Source organism: Capricornis sumatraensis, chromosome 1, assembly GCF_032405125.1.
Source record: "Capricornis sumatraensis isolate serow.1 chromosome 1, serow.2, whole genome shotgun sequence".
NCBI lineage: Eukaryota > Metazoa > Chordata > Mammalia > Artiodactyla > Bovidae > Capricornis > Capricornis sumatraensis.
Genome location: NC_091069.1, coordinates 823,432 through 849,070, shown reverse-complemented (window position 1 = coordinate 849,070; position 25,639 = coordinate 823,432). Strand labels below are relative to the sequence as shown.

The window sequence follows — 25,639 nt, the reverse complement described above, 5'->3', positions numbered from 1 at the left end:
GGTGGAGCAGGGGACACCTGCCCGCGGCCAGCACTGGCGTGAGAAGCCCTGGCTGATCCTCGATGCCCACAGGCCCAGGGGCAGCCGCAGGACGGCGCAGCGGCCCTGAGGCCCTCGGACAGCCTGCCCCAGCGCCGCGCGGCCTCGGCGGTGAGCTGCGCGCAGGCGCCGCCGTGTGGGAGTGACGTCACCGCGCACGGGCAGACGCAGGGGCGCGGGACCCGAGCCCGCCTTCACCGGAGCCGCGGCGACGCACGCAGGCGCAGTGCGGCTCCGGAGGCGCGGCGGCGGCGCATTGGCGGCGCGGCGCGATGGGCGGGGAGTTGACGGCGCTGCTATGGCCGGACTCCCGACTCAGACCCGCTGGTCTCTCAGCCGGGCTCGAAGCTGGGCTTCCTGACGCCACCGGAAGGCGCGGCCCTTCGGGCCCCCGCGGCCGTCATGTACCCGCCGCCGGCGCGTCGGGACTTCATCTCGGTGACGCTGAGCCCCGGCCGGAGCTACGATGGCGGCCGGGGCCTGAGGCGTCGCTCCTGCTGGCGGGTGAGGGGCGGGCCGGGCGGCCGGGTCGGCGCTTCCCCGGGCTGGGGTCTGGGGAGCGGGCGCGACTGCGGCCGGCCTCGCGGGGCCCAGGCGAGGAGGGCTGCGGGGCGCCCTCGGCCGTGCACTGTGGGCGCAGACGGGCTCTGCGTCGGTTTCCTTTCTCCAGCCCCGAACGCTGGGGCTTCACAGGTGGCTCGGCGGTAAAGAACCCGCCTGTCGAGAGGAGACGCGGGTTCGATCCCTGGGTCGGGGAGACCCCCTGGAGGAGGAGGTGTCTCCCCACTCCAGTGTGCTCGCCGGGAAATCGCATGGACACAGGCGCCTGGCGGGCTACAGTCCATGGGGTTCCAAGGGAGTGGGGCGCTACGAGCCACTAGCACCCACGAAGCCGGTGCGGGGTGTCGGCTGCAGTACTGCTCCAGCCTGCGGCCCCCGCTTGGAGGAAACGTCCCCGGTTCAGAAGCAGCAGAGCCCCACGCTGGGCCTCGGGAATTGCTCCTCATCCTCCCGGAGTCTGACACGGCAGGAGAGATTGCTCTTTGTGCTCCTTTCAGTAAAATAGTCGTTGTCTGTCCCTCAGCAATGGAAGCAGCTGTCAAGGTTACAGCGGACGGTGGTCCTCTTCCTGCTGGTGGTCCTGATGCTCTTCGGCCTCTTGTCCTATGTCCACGTGGCTGACGAGTGGGCAGGTACCAGCTGCATGATCCTCGGGCGTCCTGAGGGCTGACTAAGGGGTGGCACAGCGATCTGGCAGCGGCAGGCGTTGGCAGGAAGTGAGATGAGGAGGAGCCTAGAATGTCCCCAGCCCCCCGCTATAAGGTGGCTGTTAATCTGCGGCGTGTGGCTGTTGCCCAGACGTCTGCCGTGAGAAGCGGCCTGCCGTCCGGCCGTCTCACAGGAGATCCAGGTCCGAGGGTGCACGCGGAGTCTGCGCGCTGTGCTGCAGGCGCTTCCTGGCACGCACTGCAGTGCTGGGAAGGAAGCGCAGGTGCCGGGAGGAGGGCAGCTCCCTCCTGGGTTCTGCTCGCGGCTCCTTGGAGGAGGAAAGCTGCGGAGCCCCCGCGGGTCACTCCCGTGAATGGCCCGTGTGCCACCGTGGGCCCTCCTTGAAGTGGAAAAGATAAAGGCCAAGTGTTTGGGTTGTGGGTGGGGATAAAGACAGAAGCTGCCAGGCGCTAAGGGCAAGGTTTGCGTCCCTGTGGCACTCTGGAATCCCTTGACCTGCCCTTTTTGGAGGTCCCGGCCTGTCCCATTCTTTCCAGGAGGGCTGGCTGTGTAGGTGCTGTTTCCAGCGCCCTTTGACTCTCCTCTGGGCCTTGAGGCGTATTTGAGATAAAATAGACTCTCCTGTTTAGCTGTGGACAGCAGGTCGGCGGCAGCATGGCAGATGAGACCAGCAAATCCTCCCGTCTTGCCAGCTCCTCAGAAAGCAGCTGAGAACCCAGAGGCCGTGGCGGGGCTGTCGCCTCAGGTACTTGGAGTAAACTGAAGGTGGAGGCATAAGTGGGGTCCAGGCCGGAAGCACTTCAGCACAGCAGGGGCTGTTTGAGAGGGACTGGGAAGAGTTCTGCTTCCTGCCGTGCGTCTGAGGTTTTAACCTGAGCCTCCTTGCTCTGGGCTGGTGGGACGGAGGAGACGCAGAGAGAGGAGGAGGGCCATTCTGTCCTCCGTCCTCTTTGCCTGTCTGGTGCTCCGGGTCCTTGGGAGGTGAGAGACCGTCCCTTTTCTCTGGGAGCTACTGGCCGGGAGCAGTCAGGCGGGGGCTCCCCTCTGGACCTGCCCAGACGGAGGTGCTGGGGCCTCCGCCTCACAGTGGGGTCAGCAGGGAGGAGTGGGAGTTGGCAGGTGCGTGGTGCCTGCCATCCAGAAAGGGTGGGGGCAGGGGTGAGGCCGTGTCCTGGGGGGCCCCGAGCCGTTCAGGGGGGTGAGCGGGGGCGGGGGGTCAGCCAGAGCCAGGGCAGGTCCCACCCCAGGAGAGCGGCCGGCCTCTGAGAGCCCAGGGTGCTCTGTGCCAGGGACACGCTCCCGCGGGCTCGGGTGTCCAAGTGCCCAGGCGCCCCCAGGGAGAGGCTCTGGGACTGATGCTGGCCTCACGGCCCACAGGCTGCCTGCTCTCACCCCGTCTCTCTGCAAGGTCTGTGTGTGAGAGAGCCGGTTTCTCCCTTTAGAGCCAAGAGCGTTCCTCCCGTCACTTCTGTGACCACTCTCGTGTGCTGACTTCACGGTCATGTGACAGTAGAATGTGGCTGTCTCTCCTCCGAGAGACACGTTTCGACACCTCAGCATCCACGACCTGGATGCTGGTGTCCAGGAGGGGCCTGGAAATGAAGGCGTGAACATCCACGCCTCCTGTGGAGCGAGTCCTGGGGCCCCTGTGCATGCTGAGGCCGCTGGCGCCTCCTCTCTGGGTCCGATGCCGACACTCGTCCCCGAGACCTGCTTCATCCATGGAGCTTTGTTTCGGCCGCAGCTGCTCTCGTGACCCAGGGGCCCGGCTCTGCGGGGTTTGGATCTTGGAAGGGGGTGACTTCACGGATCCTCCGCCAGGGTGTTCATGGGTGCTGCAGCCAGAGGCTTTCCCAGTCACGAGTCTGTGTCCTTGGGAGCTGGAGGAGCTGCTGTCACAGCCGCTGTCGGGGGCTGGAGCCAGGACGAGTGCGGCCTCGCACAGCGCTTTGTCACTGACCGGCCGCCTCTGCCGCAGCCTTCCGAGGCTGAGGTGGGAGTCCCGGGCGCAGGCCTGGGGAGTGTTCTCTGTGGCTCCATCGACGGGGACGGGGTGGTTGAACCCTGCCCTGCTACCTTTAGGGTCTGACTCCCAGACACGCTCTGGCCAGGGGCTTCACTGACTCTCCAGGGCTACACTCGCCCATAGGCGGAGCCTCCATCGGAGTCAGAGCCAGGAGCTGCCGAGAAAGGGGCTCCTCCCGAAGCTGCGCATCGTATGAAAAGCGGAAATCATTTTCTCTAGGAAACTGCAACTGCTCAGCCAGCCCACAGCGCTCCCTGTGTGACTGCAGGTCTGACTGGGGACGGGGTGCATCCTAGAAGCGGGATGGAATCATTGTACGAGTGACTCTTGTCTCTGTCCAGAAGCCCCAAAGGCATTTCCGACGAGGACCCCCCAACCTGCAGATTAGAGCGCCCGAAGGAGACCCCCAGGAGAGGAGGCAGGACCAGGCCCAGAGGAGGGCGGAGGTGGTGGGAGTGGCTGGCTGGGGAGCAGAGGCGCAGAGAGACGGCCTCAGGTACCGGCAGTGTCAGAGACCGTCTGAACGTGGGAACCATTGTTTTCTGATTTTTTTAACAAAGACACAGTGCTAATAAGTGTTTTCCTGTGTTTCAAAAGGCGCACCCTTGTGGAACAGGGTGTTTATTGGCTTGTCCATCGTCTGTCCCCTGGGTAGCGTGCGAGTTTGAGCCTGAGCTTGGTGGCAGCCTTGGGGCATCTACACCTCTGTCCCTACTCTGAGCATTCATGTTTCTCTCCCTGCAGCTGGAGGGGAGCAGGGACCAAGCCACAGCAGGGCACTGAACCTCCTGGCAAGAAGGCAGAGTTCCCCCCGAGGCCTTCCCCAAAGGCAGCGAGGATTCAGCCTAATCCAGGTAAGGCCCGCCTGCCCCCACCCTGGCCTCAGCTGCCGTTCGTCCTGAGGGTCGCAGCGAAGGACACGCTGGAGAGGAGGGCTGGCCGTGCAGCTCTTGCCGTCCCTCAAAAGCTCTGCTCAGCCTTGGACACCCAGGTGGACCAGGCTCCTGTGGGTCAGGCACTCTCTGTAGCTTTGGTGACGACGTCTGGCTCCTCGAGAGATGTCTTTCAGTATCCGGTGCTGCAGCCAGTGTAACTGTTACTCTGAATTCTAGTAGAGATGCCTGACAGCGCGGTCACAGTCTCAAACGAGCAGGGGAGGGACTCAGCCGTGCACATACACGTCTCCACTCTGCTGCGCCCTTTCCTCCTGGGTAGAGTGCCTGTAACACCGAGCAGGGTTCCGTGTGCTGTGACGTAGACCTTGTGTTTACCCCTTGAGGACAGAGCATTAGAGATGAGTCTGTCCCAGACTCCCTAACTGTCTCCTCCCCATTTCACTTCCCTGGCAACCGTAAGTTCCTTTTCTAGGTCTATGGGTCCTTTTCTATTTTGCAACTAAGTTTACTTGTATCACTTTTTGTTAGCTTCCATATCTAAGAGATGTCGTGGGATGCTTCTCTTTTGTGTGAGTTACTTCATTCGCTATGACAGTCTCTAGCCCCGTGCACGTTGCTGCAAATCCATTACTTCATTGTCTTGAGCGGCTGAGTGACAGCCTGCTGTTTACGTGTAGCACGTTTCCTTTCTTTCTTTCTCTGTTGATGGACATTCAGGTCGCCTCTGTGTCTTGCTTTTGTAAACACGTTGCAGTGACATGGGGGTGCCTGGACCCTTTCAGCCGTGTTTTTCTCCGGATCTGTGGCCAGGAGTAGGTCACAGGGTCGTATGGTAGCTCTGTTGCTACCTCTTCAAGGAACTCCCATATTTTCAGACGAGACCGTCTTGTCAGGGTCACCACGTTTGATGTCCACACACCAGGCGGCACACCCAGGCGTCCTGGTCCCCCTGCTTTCGCTCCTTCGCTCTTTCCTGGAGGCTGGTCCCTACTGGGACCTGGTGGAGGCTGACCAGCCTGGGCCAGGTGGCAGTTGCAGCTTGGGCCTTCACTGCAGCCTAAGATGCCCCCAGGGCAGGCTCACTGGCTGTGGGGCCACAGGGCAGGTCTGTCTGGGTGCCCACGCCCTGCTTTCCTCCTCCCAGCCTCCCAGAACGCGCGCCAGAAGGCTGTGGTAGACGCCTTCCTCCACGCGTGGGCTGGATACCGCAAGTTCGCCTGGGGCCACGACGAGCTGAAGCCCCTGACCAGGTCCTTCAGCGAGTGGTTCGGCCTCGGCCTCACGCTGATCGACGCCCTGGACACCATGTGGATTCTGGGGCTAAAGAAAGGTACCCGCTGTCCCTGCGGTAGGCTCGAGCTCGCCACGCGTGACCCTCGGGCCCGAGTGAGCCGGGTCTGGGAGGCGACCACATGCCGTATCCTGCCGGGCTGTGCTTGCCCCTGTCCTGGCTGCCAGTGTGGCTGTGCTGGCCGCAGGCGGTTCTCTGTCCCCACACGTCCGTGCGCCCTGCGCCTCCTGCAGAGCGCCGAGTGTGCTGGAGGGTGGCATCCAGGGGTGTTTGCAGCCGCGTTTCCGCTGCGGTCAGGAGGGCCCTGTGGTGGGAGGCGACACGGGACCCGACGCGGTGGCCAGCCACGCCCTGAGTCGCCCTCGGTCCTTGTCGGTGCAGACAGGATGAGACGGGTGACGTGTCCTCAGGTGTCTGACCTGGCGCGCTCATGGCCCTGTTCCGTCTAATACTTGCCCCGCAGGCCTCCAGCCACTCACTCTCTCATGCTTCTCTGTAGCATGGCTTTGACGTCGAGCACTTGTGCTCACGCTACACGGCCTTCCCCCAGCTGCACGCTGGCCCTGGGTATTCTGTGCGGTTGGAGGACTCCTGGAACCCCCTCTTGCATGAGGAGGTGATGTCGGAACCCTGCAGGGATGTGCACAGCCCTGAGGGCGCGGCCAGGGGAAGGCTGGCCTGTTAATTTACCCCTGTGTCTCTGCTGTTCCATGTGGCAGAATTTCAAGAAGCCAGGAATTGGGTGTCCAAGAAGTTACTGTTTCAGAAAGATGTGGACGTCAACCTGTTTGAGAGCACCATCCGGATCCTGGGGGGGCTTCTGAGCGCCTTCCACCTGTCTGGGGATGTCCTCTTCCTGAAGAAGGCTGTGAGTGTCCCGGCACTGGGTCTGCTCGCTTCCCGGGGGGGACTGGGGTCTCAAGTGCTCAGCAGTCAGTGCTTTTCTCGCGGGACTGGGCTGTGGCGAGCGCTTGTTGCCAGTTCTGTCCCCTCCCGCTCTTGAGTCTGTGTCTGAGCACGTGGGCGGCTGAAGCAGCGTTGGGCCAGCCTGCTGCCTGCCTGTGAGGGCATTCTGAACTAACTGAGTCCAGCTCGGTTTTGTAGCTGGCCAGGGTTGGGTCACGTGAAGCCAGCCTACTCAGGTCTGTCCACTGAATTTGATGAAAACGGGTGTTGGGCTTACCATCGTGTCATGGAGACAAGGCCGCCGAGCAACAGGAATCGTTGACTCATCGCTGTGTTGTGTATCAGGAGGATTTTGGAAATCGGTTGATGCCTGCCTTCCGAACACCCTCTAAGATCCCATACTCTGACGTAAACATTGGCACTGGAGTTGCTCACCCGCCCCGATGGACCGCTGATAGCACGGTGGCTGAAGTGACAAGCATTCAGCTGGAGTTCCGAGAGCTCTCTCGTCTCACGGGGGATAAGAAGTTTCAGGTATGGCGGGGCTCTGCCCCCGGCTGAGGACTGGGGTTCCTGCGGGGCCGTCTCTGGCTCCTGGAGGCGACTGCAGGTCTGCGTGGTTGTGGGTCCTGGGCCACGAGAGTCGTGTCGGTGTTGGTTCCTATCCCACGTTCTCCTGCAGAATCGCATTTTCTGGTGATGCCGGAGGCACAGGTGGGAGAGGCCTTGACTGGAGGCTGAGTCCTCTGCCTGGCCCGGCCCACAGGGCCCCGACAGCTGGTGGCTTGTCCTGCCGCGCTCGGCGTGGCCTAGTGTCCACTTGCCGCCATCCTGGGCCCTCCTGCAGTGCTGAGGGCCGCCTGCTGTGTTGTGGCTGAGTGCCACGGAGTGTGTTGGAGCTCTGGGTTTTGTAGTCAGGTCAGCGTAGGTGACGTTGTCGTGGCACCCTGCCTGGGCCCTGCACACAAGTGTCCCGGCTGGGCGGCTGGCACGGTGTGCCGGCGTGGCTCCTGCTTGGCGGCGCTGGCGTGCGTGTAGTCCGATGGCGGTCCTGCTTCTGTGCCTGGCTCTGGCTGTCTCTGTCTTCAGCAGCGTCTGCCCTCTGCTTCCTCAGGGCCCATGCTGTGGCGCGTCTGTCTGCGTGTCGGCATCCGCTCAGGTTTCCCCGTTCTCTCCGCTCACCCCCATCTTGTTTTTTGTGAAGATGTCTGTGTCAGGAGGCCCTGCCCTCTCCCGTAACTGTAGCTGTCTGTGCTCACGTGTCTGGCCGTCGTCACCCTCTAGAACTCTCCCCTCCACCCAAGTGACCCCAGCACTGTCCACCGACTTCCCGCTCATCGCTCCAGAGCCCTGGGCAGCCAGGCAGGGGCTGCTGTCCAGAGCCTTCCACGCGCTCAGTGGGCCCGTCTTCTGCCGTGGCTGCAGTCTGGGTGGTCAGTGAGCCTGCTGTCCCAAGGTTGCTTGACTGGTCAGGACCCTCCCTTCCTCAGCTCAGAGAACTCCTGATGGGGTGCACTCGTTTCTCGGCTGATCACTGCCAAGCTGCAGCCGCTGTGCTGCTGGGGCATTGGCAGGAGGGCTCCGGGCTGCGTCAGCCTGTCCAGACATGCCTTTGTGCGCCATCCAGCTGTCACTTATCCCTCCTCACGGGTGTGTGGCAGTGTCTCCGGTTGCAGTTGAGTTTTTGATCAGTGGTGTGTTCCCGTGTGTGTGTCCACATGACATGTCTTTTATGTAGGAGGGCGCCAGCAGGTCCCTGGCCAGGCCCTGACATGGGGTCCTGTGCTGTCCTGAGACTGGGACACTGTTACGCCATGCAGGCCACTTGCTCCTAACGTGTCCTCCTGGCTTGGGGCTGGGAAGTGTCTCGGGGACAGCTTCAGACCCGCGGTCGGCTGTGCAGGCGCTGAGTCAGAGGGCAGCCCCTCTGCCCGGCCCACCCGCTCACCGCCCCCGCCGTCTGCCCCAGGAGGCCGCAGAGGAGGTGACGAGGCGCGTGCATGGCCTGCACGGGAAGCTGGACGGGCTGGTGCCCATGTTCATCAACACCGACAGCGGCAGCTTCACCCACCTGGGCGTGTTCACCCTGGGCGCCAGGGCCGACAGCTACTACGAGTGCCTGCTGAAACAGTGGATTCAGGGCGGGAAGACGGAGAGGCAGTGAGGCCTGTTGCTCTGCCTTCGGGGCGGCGCCTGGGCTCAGGGTGGCGGGGCCCTCTGTGGGGAAGGGTGTTTCTGTCCATCCTATATGCAGAGCAAGGGCCGGCCACCGGCGTGGGCAGACAGGGCTCTTCCTCGGGGCTGTGGCTGCTTGGTCATCGGCTCCAGCGGGAGGCAGCCAGGGCCCCGTGGGACTCCTGGTGCTTAGGGCTTTGACCCTGAAAACTCACACGTTCCCAGGGAGCAGCCTGGCCGCTCCTTGTCCAGTTATAAAATAGAGATAAACCCCCGTGGGGCGCTGGGATCCTCTCAAGCCCGGGGGTGGCTGTGGCCCAGGAAGTGTCACTGACTGGGGAGCCCTCAGGCTGGTTCAGGATGAATCAGGCTGGCCGAGGCTGGTCTCCACTGGCCCCTTGGGGCTGGTTGGGAGGCACTGGCCTCACTGGGGTGGGGGCAGCCCAGAGGCCCGAGAGGCTGACCCCCATGGGGCTGGCAGGGCCGGGCCTCATAGATCCCAGGGGACGGGAGCTCGGGGCCACGCCCTGTTTGTGGACCCGAGGGCTGTGCGCCCCCCTGGCTAGAGCACACGGGCCCCGCTGGTCTGCACAGGCTGCTGGAAGACTACCTGGAAGCCGTGGACGGGATCAGGAAGCACCTGCTCGCTAGATCCGAGCCCAGGAAGCTGACCTTCGTGGGGGAGCTCAACCACGGCCGCTTCAGCGCCAAGATGGTGAGTGGGAGCCTGTTTCCCTGATCTGGCCTCAAGGCAGCTGAGGACCCAGCCTCTGTGCTCAGTGTCTGGTGGCTCAGAGTAGGGACGACCGGGGGAACCTCGTGGTCCTGGCCGTGGAGCGTGGGCGGTCCCGGGTGGATGTGGGTGTCCCGTGAGAGCAGCAGGAGCTGAGGTCCGTGGGGAGCCAGGGCCCCCACCCCAGAGCCCCCGTCTCCTCCAGGCCTCTGCCCTGCTGTCTCTCTCTCCACGCTCTCGGGGAACCCCCCACTCCCAGTTGCGCCCCCTCCTGCTCTCCTGCAGCCAGGGCCCCGGCAGCCTTTGAGGTGGCCCTTCCAGAAGCTTCTCCCCTGCCTGCGTGGGGCCCCAGGTGCTTGGCCTGCAGCCCAGCCCCCTGTCTGAGGCCTGACGGCGCTGGACCCGCTGATGAGGTGACCCTGTGGTTTCAGGACCACCTGGTGTGCTTCCTGCCGGGGACACTGGCTCTGGGTGCCCACCACGGCCTGCCTGCTGAGCACATGGAGTTGGCCCAGGCACTCATGGACACCTGCTACCAGATGTACCGTCAGATGGAGACGGGGCTGAGCCCCGAGATCGCACACTTCAACCTGCACCGCACGAAGGCTGTGAAGGACGTTCAGGTCAAGGTGAGCTACGCCGCGCCCAGGGCTGGGCCAGATGGGCATGCCGGGGGGCACCTCCTGAGCCCACGTGCCCCCCCCAGGCGGCCGACAGACACAACCTGCTGCGCCCCGAGACCGTGGAGAGCCTGTTCTACCTGCACCGCCTCACGGGCGACCGCAAGTACCAGGACTGGGGCTGGGAGATCCTGCGCAGCTTCAACACCTACACGCGGGTGAGCCGCCGCCGGGCCCCAGGGCCTCACTCTCACCTCCCGGGGGCTGCACAGGGAGGCCCTGCCCTGCTGTGAGGGCCCGGGGGGTCGGGGCGTCCGTCTCTCCTCTCTGGGGACAGCTGTGTCGGGAGGGTTCCTGCAGGGGCCCGAGGCGCACAGAGCGTGTCTCTGCTGGGCCCTCCGTGTGGCCTGGGCAGCGTGTTTGCGCCCAGCGGGTGAGTGACCTCTGGGCCGCTAGTCTCCAGGCCAGGGGCCACAACCAGCACCACCCCCTGCTCTGCCCAGGGCCCACTGCCCACCCTGGCAGGGCTGAGACTTGACCTTCGCCCTGTGGCCCCTGAGGTGGACTCCACACCCCTCGGGTGGCCTTGGGGCCTTTGTGAGGCCTGCACAGATTTTGGAGGTGGCACTTGGCATCTGGTCACTGAAGGGATCCATGGCTACCCTCCAGGTGGCCATTCCCCCTGTGGGCTTTGGTGTCCTCCCCGCCCCAGACCCGGCCCTAGGGGGCCGTGTGTTCTGGGGTGGGCCAGTGCCCCGGGGGGCCGCCTCTGGCTGGCAGCCCTCCAGAGGGCTGAGCCAGCGTCGTGACTTGCGGCCTCGCCTCTCGAGCAGGTCCCTTCGGGCGGCTATTCTTCCATCAGCAATGTCCAGGACCCCCGCCACCCCCAGCCCAGGGACAAGATGGAGAGCTTCTTTCTGGGGGAGACGCTCAAATACCTGTATCTGCTCTTCTCCGACGATCCTGACCTGCTGAGCCTGGACACCTACGTGTTCAACACAGAGGCTCACCCCCTGCCCGTCTGGGCCCCCTCCTAGGGCGGGATGGCTCTCGAGTAGGCGCTGCCCAGGAGGCTGATACGTGCTGTCTGTGAGGATGCCTGTCGGCAAGGCCCGGGCCCTGGCCTTGGCTGTGCGCTGACCCCCCAGCTGGCGGCACGTCTCCGGGCCGGGCTGGTGACGGAGGCCGGCGGGCCGCAGGGCCAGGCTGTCTCGGGGCCTCGCGGCTGCCTGGGGCGGCCCCTGGGCGTCTGGTGCTCTGCTGCTGACTCTGCCTCTCGCCTGCTTCCTGCTGGATCATCGTTTGGAACACGTGGGAATAAATGGGCGGTGTGATCCTGGGGAGTCTTGTCCGCTCAGCGAGTTTCTTCCTTCTTCCTAGAAAATCAAATCAAACGACTACATTCCTGAAGCCTGAACACTCTCCTGCTGCCCTGCAAGGCTTCCTCGGGGTCCTGGGCATCTGGGCACCCCAGGCCACTTGGCCCCGAGCCCGTGATGTGATCAGAGGTGGGCTGAGGGCACAGCCCAGTGCAGCCCAGCTTCAGGGTCACAGCCTGTGAATACGCCTGACCCAGGGGCTCAGGGCGTCCTGACCTCATGGGGCTTCCGGCTCCTGGCTGGCTGTGGTGTTTACTTGTTGGACTCAGGGATCCGCCCCTGCCTTTACAGGGCTGGGCAAGGCTGGGGGGCATGTTCACCGGCTTCCAGCCCAACAGACGGACTTCTAATCCATGATAAAAGTACACTTTTTCTGAATGGCATCTGCTTCGTCTTTATTTTCTGATTTCCAGCGTGAGGTCGGGGCAAGGGGCAGCTGCAGGTCTGGTCTCCCATGTCCAGACATCGGGTTTGACTCTGGTCCAGGAACTTTGGAAACATCCACCCACAGCGCAAGTGCTGGGCGAGGCGGCCCCAGGGTGGGTGTGTGAGATGCTGGCTGTGGGCCTCAGTGGGCCCTGTGCTGTGCCCGCTGCCCTGGGTGCGGGGCGTCAGCACCTGCTGCCCCTCTCAAGGTGCCTGGGTGGCCTGTCATGCTCCTCTTCAGCTGGCAGCACCCATTCCTTAGGGCTGACCAGGGTGTGAAAGTGAAATTAAAAGATGCCTATTCCTTGGAAGGAAAGCTATGACCAACCTAGATGGCTTATTGAAAAGCAGAGACGTTACTTTGCCAACAAAGGTCTGTCTAGTCAAAGCTGTGGTTTTTCCAGTGGTCGTGTATGGATGTGAGCGTTGGACCACAAAGAAGACTAAACGCCAAAGAATTGATGCTTTCGAACTGTGGTGTTGGAGAAGACTCTTGAGAGTCCCTTGGTTCTGCAAGGAGATGAAACCAGTCCATCCTAAAGGAAATCAGTCCTGAATATTCGTTGGAAGGATCAATGCTGAAGCTGAAACCCCTATACTTTGGCCAGTTGATGCGAAGAGCTGACTCATTTGAAAAGACCCTGATGCTGGGAAAGACTGAGGGCGAAAGAAGGGGACAACAGAGAATGAGATGGTTGGATGGCATGACTGACTCAGTGGACACAAGTTTGAGTAAACTCCGGGAGTTGGCGATGGACAGGGAGGCCTGGTGTGCTGCAGTCCATGGGGTCGCAAAGAGACACTGCTGAGCGACTGAACTGAAGTGACCAGGGTGTGGCTTTCCAGCAAGAAGCCAGATCCCCGGGCTGGGCCCAGTCCCAGCGCAGCGCCCTCATGGGCCGGGCTGACCCTTTTCCCGGGGGTGTGAGGAGACACGTTGCCGTTGCCAGCAGACTCTGCAGGGCCTCCCCACCACCCTGACTCAGCCGCAGTTGGCACTTGGTCCCGATGGCCCTCCTGTGTCCATCCTGTGAGGCTTCCGTCCCCGTCTTGCCCACGGGCCCAGTGGGGCTTCTGCCCAAACGTGTGTGGGGCCTGCCTCTTAGTTTTTGCCTGTGCGCAGAGACCCAGCCGGTGGGCCCACGGTGTGCCCCGCCGCTACCCTGCAGCTCAGGAGCCGCTTCGGCAGTGGTCTGTCCAGACCCTGGACCGCAGCCTTCCTCGACGTTCTGCGGCCCGGTGGGGCACAGTCGGCCCAGTGAAGCAGGTTGCCCCCCACCCTGTGCCAGCCTGGCCCCAGGCGGGTGGACTTGGGGGCCACAGGGGTCACTGCAGTAGTTGGGGACTGAGAGGACGGCTGAGAAGGGGGGAGGGTCGCTGGGGCGGCTGTCGGTTGTGGAATCTCTGGTTTTCCTGCCGCGGTAAAGGCCTGCGCGCCCTACCCACAAGACAGCATGCGGAGCCGAGGACTCTGCTTTATTCAACAGCCACGTTGAGGAGGTGGTGTGAGCATGCCAGTGTCCAGGGTCTCAGACGGGACAGGGATAGGACCAGACACGCCTGACAGGCCAGCAGTGTTTGTCCAGCACCTCCTTGGGCAAGGCCCTGCCCACCCTGGCACGGGTCTGGCTGCAGGAGCCGGAGCGTGGCGTCTGCCCCTGCCTCGCCTCAGGCCCCAGCCGGCTGTCTCTGGCCCTGTGGCGGGCAGCCTTCAGCCCCGGAGCCCCCTGGGCCTCGCTGCCTCCACCCACTTGCCGATGAGGGCGGCCTCCAGCCTTCGGGCCTCCACCACGGATGCAGGGTCGTCTGGGTGGGAGGCTCTGGGGGCGGGCAGGGAGGCACTTAGCTAGCTGGCCCCGAGCCCAGCCACCCTCGCCCGCCCGACCAGGCACCACGCTCCCTCCCCAGGCAGGCGCACCTGAGGTCCAGGTGGTGCGCCCCCCCACGGATGGTGATGGCGAGCACAGACGCGCTCAGGTTGCTCTGGATCTGTCGGAGGAGCCCGTGTCAGGGGCCCATGCTCTGGGCTGAGCCCCCGCCCACCGCCTGCTCGTCCCAGAAGGTAGGATGCAGCTCCCTCAGGGGCTTGAGGAGGGTGGCCTCGTTAGAAAGGAAAGTGACTGTGAACAAGCAGATGCCAGGCCACCGAAGGAGGAAGGGCTCCCGCGTGACTCACCCCGCCCCGCGCCCAGGGGTCCAGGTCTCCATTGGAGAAGATGATGTTGCTGGCAGCTGTAATGTCTGAAACGGATGGACGGAGCGTGGTGGGACGGGGGAGCCCCCTCACCCTGACCCAGAGGCCAGGTCCTGGAGCCTGTGAAACCGCCCGCTCAGTGCGGCGGGAGGAACCGCGCCCCCACCCCCGCCTGGGGCCTCACCGCCCCCCCCGAAGCTGGTCTGCAGCCAGCCCTGCCGTGGCCACACGCCCCACGTGTCCAGGCAGTACTGCTGGCGCTGGGCTTCAGTGAAGGGCAGCTCAGGGAAGAGGTCTGACACGTTGTTGCTGGAGAACGCCAGGTTGATCTCAGTGCAGGCCTGCGGGACGCTCCACTGATCAGGCCAGCCCATGCAGCCCCGGGCCCCCAGCACCCCACCCCCCCAACCCGGCGCCCGGCCGCCCCGGGCTGCCCAACCCCTCTACCCAGCCGCCCCGGGCCCCTAGCGCCCTCTACCTGGCTGCCCCGGGCCCCCAACCCCCCATACCTGGCAGTCCCAGGCCCCCAGCCCCCCATACCTGGTAGTCCCAGGCCTTGGCATCACTGCCCAAGCCACAGCCCGTGGGGTCGGCGCAGGCCTGGTACTGCAAGTAGATGTCGTAGCAGGGCTCTGTGCCTGAGGAGTTGTACACCAGCCCTGGGGGAGAGGGCTGCTGAGGCCAGGGGCCTGGACACCTGCCCTGTCCGCTCAGAGGGGTCCTGCAGGGGTCGGGGCTCTTGGGTCCAGTGGGTCCAGGGAGGACTGGGGTGTTGGTCCCGGGGGGCGGGACAGCCCACGTGGCGTGCCCTCTCCCAGCAGGGTGGGCCGGGGCGGGGTGTGTCACCCGTGCACTGCGGGCCTTCCTGAAGGAAGGGGGCGGCCCACAGGGGTGGCCACTTCCTCCCAGGGGCTCCCCACCTCACACCGCCCTCCTGGGGCCTGGCTGCCGCCCACCAACTTGGGGCCCCCACGCTCAGCACTGGCCCGGGCAGGGGGCGGACGCACCGGCCAGTGAACGAAGCCCCGTGATCCTGGAGCTCTCGCTCAGCAGCCGGCTGCAGCCAACCTGGGGGAGCACGGAGTACCTCAGCAGCCGCACCCCCCCATCCCTCCCTGGTCCCAGGGCTGAGCGGGCCCAAGGCCCTGGGGCGGGCTGCTCTGAGCACCCCAGGGTGGCCAGGCCCCTCCCCGGATTCTGGGCGGCAGGGGCAGGTGCCGTGCCTGGACAGGGTGGGCAGGAAGGTGGCCCACAAAGTCAGTGGCGTACGGGTAGTCCATCATGGCCAGCACAGTGAAGGCATTCCGAGCAAAGCCGAAGAGCTGGTTGAGGTCCTTTGGTCCGGAGAGGGGCTGGCAGGTACCGAACTCCTGGCTGACGACGTGCGGAGCTGCAGGGGGGTGACATGGGCCTGTGGGGGCTGCAGGGTGGGACGCGGGCCTGTGGGGGCTGTGGGGAGAGGATGCGGGCCTGTGGGGACTGTGGGAAGGGGATGTGGGCCTGAGGGGGCTGCGGGGGGGGACGCGGGCCTGAGGGGGCTGCGGGGGGGGACGCGGGCCTGAGGGGGCTGTGGGGGGGGACGCGGGCCTGTGAGGGCTGTGGCAGGGGGACGCGGGCCTGAGGGGGCTGCGGGGGGGGACGCGGGCCTGAGGGGGCTGTGGCAGGGGGACACGGGCCTGAGGGGGCTGCGGGGGGGGACGCGGGCCTGAGGGGGCTGCGGGGGGGGACGCGGGCCTGAGGGGGCTGCAGGGGGGGACGCGGGCCTGTGGGGGCTGCGGGGGGGGACGCGGGCCTGAGGGGGCTGTGGCAGGGGGACGCGGGCCTGAGGGGGCTGCGGGGGGGGACGCGGGCCTGTGGGGGCTGTGGCAGGGGGACGCGGGCCTGAGGGGGCTGCGGGGGGGGACGCGGGCCTGAGGGGGCTGCGGGGGGGGACGCGGGCCTGAGGGGGCTGTGGCAGGGGGACGCGGGCCTGAGGGGGCTGCGGGGGGGGACGCGGGCCTGAGGGGGCTGCGGGGGGGGACGCGGGCCTGAGGGGGCTGCGGGGGGGGACGTGGGCCTGTGGGGGCTGCGGGGGGGGACGCGGGCCTGAGGGGGCTGCGGGGGGGGACGCGGGCCTGAGGTGGCTGCGGGGGGGGACGCGGGCCTGAGGTGGCTGCGGGGGGGGACGCGGGCCTGTGGGGGCTGCAGGGGGGTACGGGGGCCTGAGGGGGCTGTGGGCCCACGTGGGGAGGTGGGATGGTGGCGGTTGGAGGGGGGCAGCTGCCTCACCTCCCTGCTGGAACAAGTCCCTGATCTGCCGGAACCCGTCCTGCACGGCCCGGGCACACTCAGGGCTCTGGCCTTGGAAGTCCTGGAGGGAGGAAGGGTGTGGCTGCACCCACCAGCGGGGCTGCCCAGGGGAGGGAGGGGCCGGGGCCTTGGCTTACCGCCGAGACGTCCTGAAAGAACTGGTAAGGGTCGCCGAGGCCTGCTGCCGAGACCACAGGGGCGCTGGCCGCCAGCGCCCCCGCCACAAGGTGCGGGTACTTAATCCTCAGGTAGGCGCTGAGCATCCCCCCGTAGCTGGTGCGGTTGCAGAGTTAGCCCGGGGCACCCCTAGCGCCCCGCCGCCTGCAAGGGAGACTCGGCAGCCTCTCAGCCTGCAGGCTACATTGTGGACACCCACATCCTCTGCCTTCTCAGGGCCTCCCGCCCCATGCCCGCCAGGACCCCACGCGTCCGAGACCCACAGAAGTTCTGGGCGGGGCCAAGCTCGCTTGCTGGGGAGAGAAGGGAGACACACCTGCCGCCGAAGGCAATGGCCGGGGCATCGGGGGCCTCGAGCTCCCGCCGGAGCGCCTGGAGCAGCCCTGCGAAGTCAGCCAGGGCCTGCTCCACCGTCAGCAGCTCCGTGTACCCACGCCACGTGGACCGCTCACCGAAAGGCAGCGACTTTCCGTAGTAACGCTGCAGGCAGGTGGGCGGCAGGGATGGAGGGGGCTGACTCTGAGCCCCCAGGGCAACACCCCCACACACAACCCCCCGCCCCCACCGCCCCGGCCGGTACCCACGTGCTCGGCAAAGACGACCAGGGCCCCCTGCTGTGCTGCCAGCTCCAGGATGAACCCTGAGTTGTTGGCGAAGGACCACACGTCCCCCTCGTTGCCGGTGTAGAAAAATATGGGCCCCTCGCCCCTCTTCCAGAACTTCTCTGTTGGGTGGAGGCGGGTGAGGAGTGGGGGACCCTAACCCTAACCCTTGCCAGCAGCGAGCGCTGTCCCCGGGGCGGCTCACCTGTCAGCAGGAACCGCTGGAGAAAGGTCTTGTTCCCAAACCTCTCAAAGTTGAAATGGTCCAGAAGCTGCTCGAAGTAGGCCTCCTGAAACTCAGGGTCCTTGGGTCTGTGGGCTGGAGGGCGCCACGCTCAGCAGGGGTGGGGGGAGCCATCGGGGCCACGAGGGACGGGGTCTGGGGAGGGCCCGGCCAGGGCAGGCGAGGTGGATGGGAGGGGCCAGGCGGGGGCGGGCGAGGTGGAAGGGAGGGAGCCGGGCGGGGGTCCCGGGGGTATGGGAGGGAGCTAGGCAGGAGGCCCAGGGATTGGCGGTCCGGCAGGGGTCACGGCGGGATGGGAGGGAGCCAGGTGGGGGGGTGCGGGGATTGGGGCCCCCGCAAGGGTCGCGGGGGATGGGGAGTGGGGCCCAGGGCGGGGGTGGGGGCCTTGGGCCACACTCACCCCTGGCCCCCAGGCCTCGTGGCTGCAGCCCCAGCAGCAGGACCAGGGCCCAGGGCAGGGTCGGCCAGGGATGGGGTCTCATGTTCACTTTGCCGGGCAGCTTCAGGTCAGGTGATTGGGGTCACATGACCAGCAGAGCCCCTCACGTGACGGCTTGGGCAGGGCTGTGAGCAGCACTTCCCTACGCGCCCAGTGCCAGCTTCCTGGCCCTTCTGTCTGCGTCACCTTGGAGACAGTCACCGTGGGGGCACGGAAGTGGGCTGAGGGCTCGAGGGTCCATGCTGGGGCGGGGGTATGGCTGCCCAGCCTCCCGTCCTCCGCGGCCACTGCCAGCTCAGACGTGATGCCACGCGCGTGTGGGTGGGAGGTGACCTCCCCGCCGCCCAGCCACCGCCCGGCCCCCTCCCAGCCCGGCCATCTCCAGAAGGCCTGCCCTTGAAGGGGAGGAAGGGAGAGTTCAGAAGACAGAGCTCGGTGGGAGGACAGCTCTTGAGCCCTGGGGTGAGGGGTGGGGTCGGCGGCCCTGGAAAGGAGCCCAGCGCCTGAGAAACCTCGAGGGCCACGTTGCCGGCAAAGGAGGGTGAGCTGGGCCTCAGAGCCCGCCCGCGCAGGAGCTGGGGCCACTCTCGGACACCGAGCTGGGATCCAGGACCCTCCCCCCCCACCCCCTTAGGCCAGCCCCTCTCTGATGCCCTGGTACCCAGAGGACAGAAGGGCCCCACTGCCCTGGGGCCAGTCCAGGGCCTGGAGGGGCCAGCCAGGCCGAGTGGGTGGCTGACTGCAGTCCTGCTGGGGGTGCAGCCCGTGAGCCGGGCCCAGAGCGGGTGTGGGGTGGGGGGTTGCCCCGCATGGACGGCAGAGGGGCGGGGACTGCCCGTCCCCACTCCCAGGACAGTCCCTGGCCCGCAGGACCCTGGTCTCTGCCCAGGCCTCGCCTGCTGGGTGATGGGCCGGCGGAAAGCAGAGGGCCTGGGGCTGGGTGGGGAGGGAGCCGTGTGCCCCGCCCCCCGGCCCCTGGCTCCCCTCACAGCCGTGAGCTGTGGCTCTCAGTGTGGTGACAATGACCGCCCACCATGTGACGCTGCCCTGTGGGTGTGGCCTCCCTGAGGTCACCCAGGGCCACAGCACAATCACCCCCAGTCCCTTCCCCGCAGCCCCATCCCTACACACCCTTGGCTCCCTCGTGCCCCTGTGCACCCGCCCCTGCGTGCCCACGCCCCTGTGCCCCAGCCCCTGCGTGCCCACGCCCCTGTGCCCCAGCCCCTGCGTGCCCACGCCCCTGTGCCCCAGCCCCTGCATGCCCACCCCCCTGTGTCCCCGTCCCTGCGTGCCCCTGCCCCTGTGCCCCAGCCCCTGCGTGCCCACGCCCCTGTGCCCCAGCCCCTGCGTGCCCCTGCCCCTGTGCCCCAGCCCCTGCGTGCCCACGCCCCTGTGCCCCAGCCCCTGCGTGCCCGTCCCCCTGTGCCCCAGCCCCTGCGTGCCCACCCCCCTGTGTCCCCGTCCCTGCGTGCCCCTGCCCCTGTGCCCCAGCCCCTGCGTGCCCCTGCCCCTGTGTCCCCGTCCCTGCGTCCCCGTGTCCCCCTGTGCACCCGCCCCTGCGTGCCCCTGCCCGTGTCCCCGTCCCTGCGTCCCTGTCCCCCTGTGTCCCCGTCCCTGCGTGCCCGTCCCCCTGTGCCCCCGCCCCTGCGTGCCCGTCCCCCTGTGCCCCCGTCCCTGCGTGCCCCTGCCCCTGTGTCCCCGTCCCTGCGTGCCCGTCCCCCTGTGCCCCCGCCCCTGCGTGCCCCTGCCCCTGTGTCCCCGCCCCTGCGTGCCCGTGTCCCCATCCTCTTGTCTCTGTGTGCCAAAGTGGTCCTGTTCCCGGGTCCCCCTGGGCCTGTCCTGTGCTGAGAGGCCCGCCTCTTCTTGGAGGAGTCCCTTCCCATGGACGGCAGCCTCTCCTCTTGTCAGCTAAGAGGCTGGACCCCAACCCACCGCAGGCCCACTGCATTCCCCCTGCAGACAGTCCAGGTGGCTCCTCCGTGCCTGGGTAGCAGCGGGAAGTCCCAAAGAGAAGCATCTGAAACCTCCGAGACTCTGGCCATGACTTGTGGCTCTGAGCACGCAGGTACGTCTGGGGGACCAGATCCCTTTCCCCAACTGCCCCGGGCCACTGACTCTGGGGACAAAGCTGGGACCTGATTTCCCCTCCACAGCCTGATTCTCCCTCTGGGAGCCAGGCCCAGCCCCTTACCAGAGCCTACCCTGCCCCTTTCAGACCTCAGAGCCGCCAGGAACCAGAGGTGGGCACTTGGGATGCACAGAGAGTCCCAAAGTAGGCCCCAGGGCTGTCAGCTCTGACCCACTCAGCACCTGCAGTTAAGGCCATGTTCCTCTGTGTGTGTGAAATTATACGCTTTCAACCACATTTAGATATAACATGAGCTGTAAGTTCGTCCATACTGTTGTGCAGCTACCATCATTATCTCTCAAACTGTTTCCTCTCCCCAAACAGAAACTCCTCACTCGTTAAACAACACCTCCCCCAGGCTGCTGATGGTTCAGTCATCAGTTGTGTCTGACTCTGAGACCCCATGGACAGTAGCCCACCAGGCTCCTCTGTCCATGGGAGTCCCCAGGCAAGAGCACTGGAGGGGGTTGCCGTTCTCTTCTCCAGGCGATCGTGGTGACGAATCCGTGGAGATTCATCACAGGGGTCGAACCCGTGTCTCCTGCACTCCTCCCCTGTCCTGGGATGACCTCTGTTGTCCTGTCTCTGTGAGCCTGCTTATTCTAGAACCCTCATAGAAGTAGAATCACACACAGTTCATCTTTCTTTCTGGCTTTCGCTGAGCACCACGTCTTCAGCGCTCACCCACGTTGCAGCCTGTGTCAGGATTCTCTTCCTTTTTTCTGGGTAAATATGAGTCGTATTCCATTCATGGACAGACCCCGCTGTGAAACCCACTCACACCAGACTGTGTCCACCTCTCGCCTATGTTTAAAACGCTGCTGTGAATTCAGGCATGCGATGATCTCCTTGAGACCTCGCTTCCATCTGGGGCGGGCACACCTGGCAGTGGGCTTGCAGGGCCACATGGTAGTTCCATGTTTCACTTCTGAGGACGCTCCACTTGGTTTTCCATGGAATTCGCATCGTTTACATTCCAGCCAGCAGTGCACAAAAGTTTCAGTTTCTCCACATCCTCTCCAACACTTGTTTTGTTCAGAGGTAGCCTGGTAGGCTGCAGTCCATGGGGTCGCTAAGAGTCGGGCACGACTGAGCGACTTCACTTTCACTTTTCACTATCATGCATTGGAGAGGGAAATGGCACCCCACTCCAGTGTTCTCGCCTGGAGAATCCCGGGGACAGGGGAGCCTGGTGGGCTGCCGTCTTTGGGGTTGCACAGAGTTGGACACGACTGAAGCGACTCAGCAGCAGCAGCAGCAGCAGCAGCAGCAGCAGCGCTGCCGCAGCGGGAGTGGTCTCTCACTGGGATTTTGATTGGCGTCTTCCCGACTAGTGACGTTACCTTTTCGGGCCCTTTGTGAGCGTGTGTAAGTCTTCTTTGGAGGAATGTCTCGAGGGGCGGGGGGCAGGGGGTCCCCAGGCAGGCCTCCGCGCCACCCGCAGCCGTGTCAACGTGGACATGCGTGGACATGTATTAGATTGTACATATAATGTGCCCTTTTAACCTAAAAAGTGTTTCCACCGTTAATTCTTTGCTGTTTTTTTGTTCTTTAATTTGGGGGGGAGGGTTTTGAGTTTTTTTGTTACTTGAGTTTCAAGAGACTTTGTTCTTGAGTTTTAGAGGTTTTAAAAAGTATATTCTTGCTATTTAACCTTTATTGGATTTCTAGTTGGAGACTATCTTCCCCCATCCTGTGGGGCCTGTGCACTTGGGACAGTGTCCTTCCGTGTGCAGAGATTATTCTGACTATGTCCAAGCAAACAGATGGGGGAAAATGGAAACAGTGACAGACTTTCTTTCTTGGGTCCAAAATCACTGCTATGACAAACCCAGAAGACGTATTAAAAAGCAGAGGCATCACTTTGCCAACAAAGGTCTTGTCAAAGCTGTGGTTTTTCCAGTAGTCATGTATGGATGTGAGAGTAGGACCATAAGGAAGGCTGAGCGCCAAAGAATCGATGTTTTAGAACTCTGGTGTTGGAGAAGGCTCTTGAGAGTCCCTTGGACTGCAAGGAGAGCAAACCAGTCAATCTTAAAGGAAATCAATCCTGAATATTCATTGGAAGGACTGATGCTGAAGCTGAAACTCCAATACTTCGGCCACCTGCTGCAAAGAGCCGACTCACCAGAAAAGACCCTGATGCTGGGAAAGATTGAAGGTGGGAGGAGAAAGGGATGACAGAGGATGAGATGGTTGAATGGCATCATCAACTTAACGGACATGAATTTGAGCAAGCTTCAGGAGACAGTGAAAGAAAGGGAGGGAAGCTTGGTCTGCTGCAGTCCATGGGGTTGCAAAGAGTCAGACACAACTGAGCGACTGCACAATGATAAAAATCACTACAGATGGTGACCGCAGCCATGAAATTAAAAGATGCTTGCTCCTTGGAAGGAAAGCTACGACAAACTAGATAGGGTGTTGAAAAGCCAAGACATCACTTTGCCGACAAAGGTCTGTCTAATCAAAGCTACGGTTTTTCCAGGAGTCACGTATGGACGTGACAGCTGGACCATAAAGAAGGCTGAGTGCCGAAGAATTGATGCTTTCAAACTGTGGTGCTGGAGAAGATTCTTGAAAGTCCCTTGGACAGCAAAGAGATCAAACCAGTCAATCCTAAAGGAAAGCAACCCTGAATATTCATTGGAAGGACTGATGCTGAAGCCAAAGCACCAATACTTTGGCCACGTGGTGTGAAGAGTTGACTCACTGGAAAAGACCCTGATGCTGGCAGAGATTGGAGGAGGAAGAGAAGGGGAGAACAGAGGATGAGATGGTTGGACGGCATCATCAACTCAACGGACATCAGTTTAAGCAAACTCTAGGAGACAGGGACAGGCAGGGAAGCCTGGTTGCTTCATGGGGTTGCCAAGACCGGACATGACTTGGTGACTGAACATCAGCATAGCTGTCAGCTTATTTCTAGATTCGCTCTCGTTTTCCAGGGTCTACGTGTCAATCCTAGTCTCATGAAAACACCACACTGTTTTGAATACTGTGTCTTTGTAGGAAGTCTTGAACTTGGGAAATGTGTTTCTTCTCTTTTCTTTTTCAAGATTATTTTGGCTATTCAGGGCCCCTTGCAATCCAATATGAATTTGAGGATTGACATTTCAACTTCTGCAAAAAAAAAAAAAAAAAAGTTGGAATTTTGATCATGACTGCATTGAACCTGCAGGTCACTCTAGGTAGTGTTGGCATCTTAAAATCAAGTCTTCCCGGGACTTCCTTGTGGTCTAGAGGTTAGGACTCTCCACTTTCACTGCTGGGGCCAGGTTTGATCCCTGGTTGGGGAACTAAGATCCAGTAAGCTGAGTGGTGCAGCCAAAAAAAAAAAAGGCTTTCTACCCATGAACAAAGGATACCTTTCTACCTCAGTTCAGTTCAGTTCAGTTGCTGAGTCATATCCGACTCTTTTCGACCCCTGAATCGCAGCACGCCAGGCCTCCCTGTCCACTCAAACTTGTGTCCATCCAGTCGGTGATGCCGTCCAGCCATCTCATCCTCTGTCGTCCCCTTTTCCTCCTGCCCCCAATCCCTCCCAGCATCAGAGTCTTTTCCAATGAGTCAACTCTTCACATGAGGTGGCCAAAGTACTGGAGTTTTACCTGTTTAAGTCTTAATTTCCATTAGCAATGTTTTACAGTTTTCGATGTACAGTTAAATCACCCCCTTGGTAAAATTTATTTTTAGTTATTCTTTTAGATGCTATTTAAACTGGAATTGCTTCTTTGATTTCCTTTTGAATTGTTCATTGCAGGTGCGTAGAAACGTAGCTGATTTTTTTCTCTGTTGATCTAACTTTCCTGAATTTATTGCCTCTAGTAGCTTTCTTAGAGACTCTTGTGCATGTTTATCACAGATATGTTCTTGGGTTACCAGGGCGATTACAGTTAACATCCTAAATTTATGACAAGGTCCCTAAGTAGACGACAGCTTCACTCGATCCCACACGTACACTGTGCTCCAAAGCGCCTCCAGTCCTTTCTGGTTTACGCTGCTTGTTGCAGATCACATATCCACACATTTGTGCACAGCCACGTAAGTCTGTAATCGCTGTTCATGCCTTTGTCTTTCAGATCCTATAGTAAATACAAAGTGGAGTCATAACCAAAAATATAATGCTGGCTTTTATACTTGCCCGTGGTTTTGCCTTTGTCTGAGATCTTTATTTCTCCCTGTGGCTTGGCGGTACTCTCTCATGTCCTTTCATTTCAATCTGAAGGGACACCGTGAGGATTTCCTGCAGGGCAGGTCTGCTGGTAACAGACGCCACTGCTGTTTGTCTGGGAACGCCGCTGTTGCTGTTGCGTTGCTTGGTCATGTCCGACTCTTTGTGACCCCACACATTGAAGCACTCCAGGCTTCCGTGTTTCTCCTCACCTCCCAGAGCTTGCTCAAACTCATGTCCCTGAACCAGTGGAGCCCTGAATTCTTCATTTTTGAAGGTCAATTTTGCTGGGTACAGGACTCTGCTTGACAACTTTATTCACCCATCACCTTAAATACGCCGTTGCCTCCTGGTTTCTACGGTTTTCCGTTTTAAGTTGATTGTTTCTGGTTCTGGCGGGTCTTGGTTGTAGGGTGCAGGTGTGCACAGATCCCCTACAGCTACGGAATCTCAGTTCCTGGACCAGGGAACAAACCCCTGTCCCCTGCGTTGGAAGTCAAATCCATAACCACTGGGCCACCAGGGAAGTCCATCTCTATCATTTTCTGATGAAAAATTATCTGTTAATAGGAAGATAGCTTTTATAGAGCAGTCATTTCTCTTGTGCTATTTTCAAGATTCTGTCAACAATTTGGTTATTAAAGTGTCTTGGTGTCAGTCTCTTTGACTTGATTCTCGGAAGTCACTGGACTTCTTGGATTTGTAGACTTGTATCTTTCATCGCATTTGGTAAGTTTTTCAACTGTTCATTTTTCCCTCTTCTCTTTCCTTTGAAACTACTATAAGGCACGCGTGGGACCCATAGGAAGGGACTCCAGGGCTCTCTGGCCTCTGCTTACTGGTGTTTGTTGTTTTCTCTGCTCATGAGAGTGGGACTGTGAAGAAGGCTGAGCACCGAAGAATGGATGCGTTTGAACTGTGGTGTTGGAGAAGACTCTTGAGAGTCCCTTGGACTGCAAGGGGATCCAACCAGTCCATCCTAAAGGAGATCAATCCTGGGTGTTCTTTGGAAGGAATGATGCTAAAGCTGAAACTCCAGTACTTTGGCCACCTCATGTGAAGAGTTGACTCACTGGAAAAGACCCTGACGCTGGGAGGGATTGGGGGCAGGAGGAGAAGGGGACGACCGAGATGAGATGGCTGGATGGCATCACCGACTCGATGGACGTGAGTTTGAGTGAACTCTGGGAGTTGGTGATGGACAGGGAGGCCTGGCGTGCTGCGATTCATGGGGTCGCAAAGAGTCGACACGGCTGAGTGACTGAACTCAACTGACTGACCCATCACACACCGACTCCATGGACTGAACGGAGCTGACCCATCACACACCAACTCCAGCTCACTCTCTCTTGCCAGCTTGACTCTGCTGTCGACCCTGACGGATCTTTCAGTTACTGTGCTTTTCACCCTGAGCCTTTGCTTTCTGTTAGCAACTTTTCTCATTGTTTTGGATTTCCTCTACCTCCATGAGCATTTTTCCTTCAGCTCTTCTAGCATGTTTTAAACGTCATCTACTTCTGACTGCACTGGGTCCTGGTTGCGATGTGATGGCGTTCTCTAGCTGTGGGGAGCAGGGGCTACTCTTCACCGCAGAGCACAGGCTTCTCACTGTGGCGGCTTCTGTGGCTGCAGAGCATGGGCTCTAGGGCACATGGGCTTAGTTGACCCTCAGAA

General features: G+C 62.0%; 3 protein-coding genes across 5 annotated transcripts; 2 read left to right on the top strand and 1 right to left on the bottom strand.

The window, feature by feature from the left end:
* The first annotated feature begins 337 nt into the window (after positions 1–337).
* MAN1B1 (mannosidase alpha class 1B member 1) lies at positions 338–11,654 on the top strand. The gene is made up of 13 exons (XM_068965523.1): positions 338–543; positions 1,124–1,232; positions 1,899–2,014; positions 3,637–3,791; positions 4,040–4,149; positions 5,336–5,521; positions 6,202–6,350; positions 6,734–6,922; positions 8,358–8,548; positions 9,158–9,278; positions 9,728–9,925; positions 10,003–10,134; positions 10,750–11,654. Exons 1-13 carry the CDS (start codon positions 442–444, stop codon positions 10,951–10,953), a joined length of 1,962 nt encoding a protein of 653 aa, XP_068821624.1. The 5' UTR covers positions 338–441; the 3' UTR covers positions 10,954–11,654.
* Positions 11,655–13,103: 1,449 nt separating this feature from the next.
* DPP7 (dipeptidyl peptidase 7) lies at positions 13,104–17,730 on the bottom strand. 3 transcript variants are annotated; one of them, XM_068975183.1, is made up of 13 exons: positions 17,628–17,730; positions 17,189–17,302; positions 16,966–17,021; positions 16,698–16,861; positions 16,342–16,477; positions 16,184–16,265; positions 15,139–15,305; positions 14,923–14,983; positions 14,456–14,574; positions 14,100–14,256; positions 13,898–13,962; positions 13,640–13,710; positions 13,104–13,541 (listed from the first exon to the last, which is right to left on the bottom strand). In XM_068975183.1, exons 1-13 carry the CDS (start codon positions 17,707–17,709, stop codon positions 13,433–13,435), a joined length of 1,383 nt encoding a protein of 460 aa, XP_068831284.1. In that variant the 5' UTR covers positions 17,710–17,730; the 3' UTR covers positions 13,104–13,432. The 3 variants fall into 3 exon arrangements, with proteins under 3 accessions (XP_068831284.1, XP_068831274.1, XP_068831268.1); XM_068975173.1 differs by having other exon boundaries at positions 13,106–13,541; positions 16,342–16,405; positions 16,966–17,105; XM_068975167.1 differs by having other exon boundaries at positions 13,109–13,541; positions 16,966–17,105.
* Positions 17,731–18,572: 842 nt separating this feature from the next.
* Positions 18,573–19,514, top strand: LOC138092367 (skin secretory protein xP2-like). Its single transcript, XM_068988171.1, has 2 exons — positions 18,573–18,719; positions 18,858–19,514. The coding sequence occupies exons 1-2, from the start codon at positions 18,573–18,575 to the stop codon at positions 19,512–19,514; spliced, it is 804 nt and encodes a 267-aa protein (XP_068844272.1).
* Positions 19,515–25,639: the final 6,125 nt, after the last annotated feature.